The sequence below is a fragment of the Neurospora tetraspora genome (genome assembly GCF_033439725.1).
Source record: "Neurospora tetraspora strain CBS 560.94 chromosome Unknown B0H65scaffold_8, whole genome shotgun sequence".
In the NCBI taxonomy this organism is placed as follows: Eukaryota; Fungi; Ascomycota; class Sordariomycetes; order Sordariales; family Sordariaceae; genus Neurospora; species Neurospora tetraspora.
In genome coordinates, this window is record NW_026944390.1 from 1331139 (window position 1) to 1339275 (window position 8137).

Here is an 8137-nt window from a genome sequence, read left to right on the forward strand (position 1 = left end):
CAAAACCAGTGCCGACCGTCAACTTCGTAACCAAGGTGCGCATCGTGGTGTCGAGAGAGTCGAGAGCCGAGCTCCATCTTGCGGCGCCCTGCCCCTGGAGGAGCAACGTCCGGGTTAGGGTTGCGATGCCTGTGATGCCCCACTAATGGATGCGAAGCAACCCAAAGCGGATAATGAAAGAAGGGGCAAAACCTCTCAACGTCTGGATGCGACCAGTCCTGCTTTGTCAAAGAAGCTTCGTCTGTAGTGAATCGCATTGGTTATTATTCGCGAATCTGCTGCCTTAATATTGTTTGTAGAGTACAACAACGTTAGCTGCAAACAGGGTGATTTACTGCGTAAAAGCCGAGTCAGCGGGACAATTTTTGCCCCACACTCAAATATCCAAAAATTCGAACCTCCAAAAAATGGGGGGGAAAACTGCCCTGGCTTTTCAAACTTGGGCCCCACCAAAAATCGCCGCCAAACCAGAGCAACGTCAACCCATCGCGACGACAACCCACGGCCATTTCTGCCATCCACCGCACCCATCATCCGACAAGCCGAACCAGCGGAATCAAAACAATCACATACTCTCAAGATGGCTACCCTCCAACAGAAGTCAGTTCTCCTCCGTTTGCCTCGACAGCAATTGCCCGTCCGCATCCACGCCCCCGATTCCCCCGATCGCCATTTTCCCGGCGTGCTTCACAACCCAACACGTGTGCGTTTGATTTCTCGGAGAGCAAGAGTTTAACATAGTTTGCGACCATATAGGCACGACTGGGCCGACGATGACGAGCTCGAGGAGACCTCCACCGAACTCCCGCCCCCCCAGAAGATCACCAACAAGGATGGCAGCACGACCATCATCGAGTACCGCCTGAACGACAACGGCCAGAAGGTCAAGACCACACGACGCATCCGCTACATCACCCACCGCGAGGTCGTCAACCCCCGCGTCGCCGACCGCAAGTCGTGGGCCAAGTTCGGCCTCAGCGCCAAGGACGGCGCCGGCCCGGCCCCCGACACCACCTCGGTCGGCGAGAACATCATCTTCAAGCCTTCCTTCAACTGGCGCCAGGACGCCAAGGACGAGAGCAAGGACCCCAACGCCCAGGCCATGAAGGACAAGTTGAAGGACAAGAAGGTCAAGTGCCGTATCTGCAACGGCGAGCATTTCACCGCCCGCTGTCCCTACAAGGACACCATGGCCCCCATCGGCGAGGCCGGCGCTGCCGCCGACGCCGCCGCCAGTGCCGCTGACGAGGCTGCTGCCGCTTCCCAGGGCGCGGCGGGCGCGGGCAAGAAGGGCTCGTACGTGCCACCTGCGCTGCGTGGCGCCGGTGGGGCCGCGGCTGCTGGAGAGAGGATGGGCGGCAAGTACGGCGAGCGCGACGATCTCGCCACTCTCAGAGTTACCAACGTACGTTTTTCCCCGTTTTCCCTGAGGAGGAGGGAGAGGAGGGGAAGGAGAAGAAAGAGGAGAAGGAGGAAGGAGTGGGAGGAAGAGCGGCAAAGGCTGTTCTGTTTCCTAAGGAAGGGTTTTTATGACGGGACGATGCGTGCTAACATGCTATTTTACTCCAGGTCTCCGAGATGGCCGAGGAACAAGAGCTTCGCGATATGTTCGAGCGGTTCGGTCGCGTCACTCGTGTCTTCCTTGCCAAGGATCGCGATACGGGTCTTGCCAAGGGCTTCGCTTTCATCAGCTTCGCGGATCGCAGCGACGCTGTCAAGGCATGCGCCAAGATGGACGGTTTCGGTTTCAGGCATTTGATTCTCAGGGTCGAGTTCGCGAAGAAGGCTGCGTAAATTGGTCTTTTAGACGGATGAGGAAGCGCCGGCGAAGAAGAGGAATGAGGGGGTTAGAGAAGCAGAGATGTTACGGATCCTAATGCGGTCTGTATAGGGGAGTACGTCACACAAAAATGGGAAGGACTCCTTGATGTTATTACTGCTACGATCTGGTTTCTGTCCCTTGTTGATGTTGGAGTTCATACTAATGGAGAACGAGCGGCAAAATTGGTCATGATCAAAAGATTTCCTTTTGCCTTTTAAAAGTACCGGGCAAAGGTGGCTATCTGAATTGATGTCTGGGTGAAGAACCGACTGCGGGTTGATCAAGGTTGTTGATTTAGACTGGCAACATGGTTTAGCACAGGACATACCAAAAAGCAGCGAAGCTTTTGAGAGTGTGGTGCGGTCTTCTTGTTGATACAAAGCCCATGCATGTGTCAAATAAGGCGACTCAGCATTTCTGCCCTTCGAAACATTATCATTAATACTAGCTTCCACCTATCCAACTTATCCAACCCCAACGTTAAACATTAGATCTCAAGCTGACAGAATTCGTCATACAAGTCCCATCATAAACTCAACCAACTAATCGCAAGATCGTAAGTTCATGAGCTGTTTCATACCAGCCGACACGTCCCTTCATCCTTCTCATCTTCCTGTCTCATTAATCTCATTACCGTGAAGGTCGTCACGCTGACTTGTGGAAGTCACTCATCCCTCCGCCCTGCCCTCGTAAATCTTGAAATATGGAAGTATCGACAAAGGAAATACGGCGGTTTGTCTGAAAGAGTAGTGGAAGGGGGAAAAAATCGGAAATGGATTAAAAAAGAAGAGGAATCCGGCGCCAAGAAACATCATCAACACCATGAACAACCAAGAAACAAAAGCCTCCCACCCATCATAACCCTTTACACCTTCTCATCCCTTCACCTCCTCCCCTTTCCCCTCCTCCTCCTCCTCCTCTGGTCCCGATCACTCTCCCCGTCATCCTCATCCTCACTCTCATCAATCTCCCTCACTTCCTCCCTCCTCCTACCCCCCTTCCTCTCCCTTCTCCCCCCCTTCCCAACCCTCCTCCTCTGGTCACCATCACTCTCCCCACCGGTATCACTTTCCTCCTCCTCCCCGTCATCCTCACCCTCACTCTCATTAAACTCTCTCACGCGTTCTCTACCACCCCCTTTTCCCTTCCCCCTCCCCCCCTTCCTCTCCCTCGCTTCCTCCTCCTCCTCCCTCCTCATTTTCCTCCCCTCCTCCCAACTCTTCCGTCTTTCCTCCCACCCCTGCTCAACCAAATACGGCACCCCTCTAACCCACCCCCAACTTAACGAGACAGCCAGTCGGAAATGGCTCCGTGCTGGCCGGAAATGCGCCGCCGCTTCGACCTTGTTGGCCCGTGCCAGGGCGGCCCGCTTGCGCGAGGTGTAGGCCCGTTCGGCGCGTTGGGCTTGTTTGAGTGCGAGGGAGGCGTGGTGCCGGGTTAGGCGGAGGGCGGTTTCGGTGGATGCTGTGGAGGGGCGCAGGGCGTTTTTTGTGAGAAGGGGGATTGGTTTGGATGGGTTGTCGGAGGGGGGAGGGGAGGGAGGTCGGGGAAGGGGAAGGGGGAGGGGGGGTTGAGGTTTTTCTGAGGAGGCGGCGGGGGATTTGCCTTTCTTGGTGGAAGAGGAGGGGTTGGCCATGTTCGGTTTCTTGTTGCTGTTGTCCTCCTTGGGGAGAGGTGGTGGTGGGAGTGAGTCCGAGTTGGTCTTCTCGGAGTCTTGACGGGTGTGTTTGTTGTGTTTGTTTGTCTGGTGACGCCGTGAGTGTGGGCGTTGAGCTGGAGCTGAAGCTGGAGCTGGAGCTTGAGAGCTAGAGCGGAAGGGATCACTTAGACGGGAGAGCATCATGATGGATCAGGACGGATACTGCGAGGGAGGAGAGGAGGGGTCAGGTGAAGGTATGGTATTTATCACGGGGCGAGGCACTATTGGGGGTAGGGTAAGATATGCGTTGTTGTGCGGAGGAGAGGAAAGGAAGGTGTGCGTGGAGGACTGGCTATATAGGCGAGAGCCCTAGCAGGCCAGTCCGTACACGCGTATACGTACAGCTATACATAACTATTGTATTTTGGGTATAGTATATAAGGCAATTAATACAGTACCAAAATATTATAGGCTAGCCTTGTGACACTATCCCCTCTCAAAAGAAGTTCTAGCAGCTTCGAATCTATATATATATATAATAATATTCTAGATTATTTATCTTAGACTCTTTTCGTAATCCTCCAATATTTTATTATAATCTACAAATTCCGTTTTTAATATTCGACTAGACCTGATATTTATTAAATATTTTATTATCTTCGCGAACGGTATCTCTAATCCCTACTCTTTATACCCCATAAGCTTATTCTCCGGCCCTATTATAACCGTAATCGTATCGGGCAACGGTTGCATAATATTAATAATAGCGGCGGCGGTCTCGCGTTAGGCTATATGGGTAGACCGGCGTTTAGGGGGTACCGGTAATTCTAGAGCGGCGACCAATTTTAGAGCGGCGACTAATTTTGGAGCGGCGACTGGTACTAGAGCTCGTTTAACTAATATAACCTCGATTTCCGGCGGTATAGATTTATCGGGAAATTCGTAGTAGAAACGTTAAAATATTTCTTTATAATCGATAACGTTATCATTAGGTTCCTAAGTCGGTTAGTAGTTACCCTTCTATTCAATACAGTAGTATTAATAATAATTGCCGCTGAATTATGTATAATCGATAAACCTTTCGAAATCCTATTCTTCCTATTCCTTATAATTATCCGTCCTAATTATTACGTACCTATTATTTACTTTTATATTAAAAGATATATTCTAGCCGGGAAGGCTTCTACTAATCTATAGTTATACTATAGAGACGTAGAATATTAATAAATACTTTATATTAATTAGGAATACGAAATATATTATATAGTTCTCTACTTAAATAACGTAGAAAGGGCCCTCCTATTGCGGATAGAGTTCTGAATATAATTAGCCGTTAATAAAATTTATTATATTTAATAGTATTATATTATTAAAATAGTACTTAGGAGAATTAATACGTTTCTTATTGGCGTTATCCTCGTAACGCTCTTAAATTTAATAGGTTTATTAGATGACGAAGTTCTAGATCTACTAAAAGCAATCCACTAATTTAAATACTTTATAATATTTTTTAAATTAAGCCGGCGATAGATCCGGGGGGGGGGGGGGGGGGGGGCGAGGGGGTAATATACGAGGTTCGGTGCCTATACGAGGGTAGTAATTATAATTAATAAAGAAAAGGGAAACGTTTATTATTAATAATATAATGTTATTACTAGTAAATTCTACAATAAGTAACTATTTTACCTAATTTATTTGTACTTAATTAATGTAGAGCCGTAAGAATTATTCCTTTTTCAATATTAATTTATTCGGTCTAAACGTTAATTTAGGGGTAGAAAACGGAAATTAATTTGCGAATAATCGATAATCTTTTATATAAGGTCAATTAAAAACGTAATACGAATTAAATATCCCTATTAGATAGAATACTATTAGGTAAGCTATAAATCGAATAAATGCGGTCGATAAAGTAGTTAGTAAATTCTCCTACCTTTAGAGTTATAATAAGAATATAATATTTTATTTTAATCAAACGGTTGATAATAATAGCAATATATTTAAAGGTCTAACCGAAATAGGTGTTTCCCGGTAGCGGAATAATATAATCAATAGATACGTTTCTCTATATTATTAATAATATAGCTATAGGTTCAAAATACTTAACGGAACCGCGTTTAAATAATTTTATCTTCGCATAGGAGAGGCAGCCTTTATAAAAAGTCTTTATATTATTATATATCCCCTCTTAATAGAATTTACGTTATTAAAATTTATACGTAACATCGTAATTAGGGTAACCCGCGCTAGGGGAATTATATTAACGACTAATTAGCTAGAATTAGAATTCCTTATTATAGGGGTTGATAATTACTTTATTGTACTATTTCGTAATACCGTTTACGATGTAATATTCGGAGAAAATATGATAAAAAACCCTTTTAATAATTAGTAGTTACTAGCGTTGTATTTTATTTATTAAGTAAGAGACGAATTCTTATAAGAAAATAAATATTTTATAGTTAATGCGGATTAAATCATCGGTAAATTTATTATTGAGGTCGTTTATATTTAATAAATATAAGGAGAAACCTGCCGCGGGGTCTTCTTTAAAGAGACAGCCGTTTTCAAATTACGAAGGGTCTAAAAGCGGGCGTTTTCTAGCCGTAAAATTATCGTCTTCTACATCGTTAGGACGGTCGTTTAGTTTCCGGCTCAACGCGTCCGGGCGGAGGTTTTTAAAACCTAGTATATATTTAATTGAAAAATTAAACTAGGATAGGAACTAGGACTACTATATATAACGTTAGGTAAGCTATTCATTAATTATAAAAATTTATAGATTTTTATAGTCCGTTAAGATATTAAAAGGTTATTGGGTGCCCTCGAATTCTAGCTTCTATTCTTCTAGTGCCTTAATAATAGCGAGGAAATCTTTATCGTAAATATTATAATTATACTCTTGCGAAGAATATTTAGCTAAAAAGTAGGCGACTAGGTATAGCACTCCATTATCCCTATATTAGGATAGGGTACCGCCCGCAACCTAATTTAAAGCATCAGTTTTAATAATAATCTTTTTAGTCTAATCGTAAATCCTTAGAATGGAGCATTTTATAAAAGCTTCCTTTAATATATTAAAGGCCTACTAAGAAGTATTAGTCCAAATCTAAGCGGCGTCCTTTTTAGTAAATTCGTATAATGTAACGGGTCTACACGAGAAAAGCATAGCGTACAGTCATATGGTTGAAATGCTATATTTGATAAGGAGAGCAAGAAGAAAGATTGTATTAGAAGGGTGTAGTCGAAAGAAGGTTTTGTGTAACCAGCGCTAAGACTGTACGAGCCAGGCAAGTATATAGGTCTAGCCAATTAGAAGGCTCGTATCCCTATCGATAAAGTAGGATACGGTTTAGTAATAGCCAAGTTTAACCTTTAGGTTCTAGCCCTATAAAATTACCCCCTTGCTCCCCCTTGGGAGCGTGGTCTACCATATAGAATCTATCGTAGCTAAATATACGAAAATGATTAAAATCTAGTATAACCGCACCTAACTAAATACTTATCTAAACGGGGAAGAAATCAATAATACTAAGAAAAATATCTATACTAAGCCCCCAAACAAACGCTATATAACTCTTCGAATTGGGTAATAAAGGCTGTTATAGATTCCCTAAAGCTAGACTTTTAACGTAATTAGTAAAGTTCTTAATTAATTCGTTTAATAACGTTAGGATCCTTATATATAAAACGGAGTTTATTAATAAATTTATAAGGAAACCGAAGAAAAGCGGTAAAAGTAACGAATAGTTTTTTAATAGCGGGCGATAGGTAAGCGAATAAATAGTAAAATTGCGCTTTTAAATCGCTAATAGCGGGGCTATCTATGTGAAGTTTAGTTTGCGCGCTTAAAACCTAAGTTTCGAATTCTTTTTATTCTTTAAAAAATTTTGAAAATAGGGGAAGACTAGTTTACGAAATAGCGAATCGAAAAGAGAAGAGGCCGGCTAAGCGGCGTAAAAATTAGAGATTTCGAAAATCAATTATTTAATAAAGGAAGTAAATTATCGTCATCGTTCTTAAGAATTTGTCGACTAAGCGATTTGAGAGAATGGTTATTATTAAAATATTATAGAGGGTAATGGGGAGAGAGACTCTTTAGCGGTACCTACGAAAGAAGAGCAACGGTATTAATTTAAAAAGAGGGTTAAATATAATATAGCGGGTCTGTACGAAAAAAGTACAGCGTAGAATTATATAATTAAAATGTTATATTTAATAAGGAGAGTAAGAAGGAAGATTGTATTAGAAGGGTGTAGTTGAAAGAGGGTTTTGTATAACCAACACTAAGACCGTACGGGCTAAGTAAGTATATGGGTTTAGCTAATTAGAAGGCTCGCATCTCTATCAATAAGGTAGAATACGGCTTGGCAATAGCCAAGCTTAACCCCTATGTTCTAGCCCTATGATATATAATAAGGTTGCTATCGTTAAAAAATCTTATATAAAACGCTAGTAGAAGTTTACGAAACCTAAGAAAGATTGTAGGGACTTCTTAAATTTTAGAACCGCCTATTTAGTAATAGCCTTAACCCTTTCTAGATTTATCTCAATACTTCCCGGAGTAATAATTTAATTTAAATATTTTGTACATATTATATAGAATTCGTATTTATTAATATCGACGCTAAGGTCGGCCTATATTAGGTAATCGAAGATATTGTTAACGTATCGCT

The 8137-nt window shown here is 43.1% G+C and overlaps 2 protein-coding genes across 2 annotated transcripts; one reads left to right on the forward strand and one right to left on the reverse strand.

Moving 5' to 3' along the window:
• Nucleotides 1–242: 242 nt before the first annotated feature.
• Nucleotides 243–2250, forward strand: B0H65DRAFT_314148 (eukaryotic translation initiation factor 3 subunit G-domain-containing protein). The gene is made up of 3 exons (XM_062823344.1): nucleotides 243–600; nucleotides 757–1405; nucleotides 1570–2250. The coding sequence occupies exons 1-3, from the start codon at nucleotides 581–583 to the stop codon at nucleotides 1792–1794; spliced, it is 894 nt and encodes a 297-aa protein (XP_062677629.1). The 5' UTR covers nucleotides 243–580; the 3' UTR covers nucleotides 1795–2250.
• Nucleotides 2231–3870, reverse strand: B0H65DRAFT_314152 (uncharacterized protein). The gene has a single exon (XM_062823345.1). It carries the CDS (start codon nucleotides 3663–3665, stop codon nucleotides 2706–2708), a length of 960 nt encoding a protein of 319 aa, XP_062677630.1. The 5' UTR covers nucleotides 3666–3870; the 3' UTR covers nucleotides 2231–2705.
• Between the last annotated feature and the right edge of the window lie 4267 nt (nucleotides 3871–8137).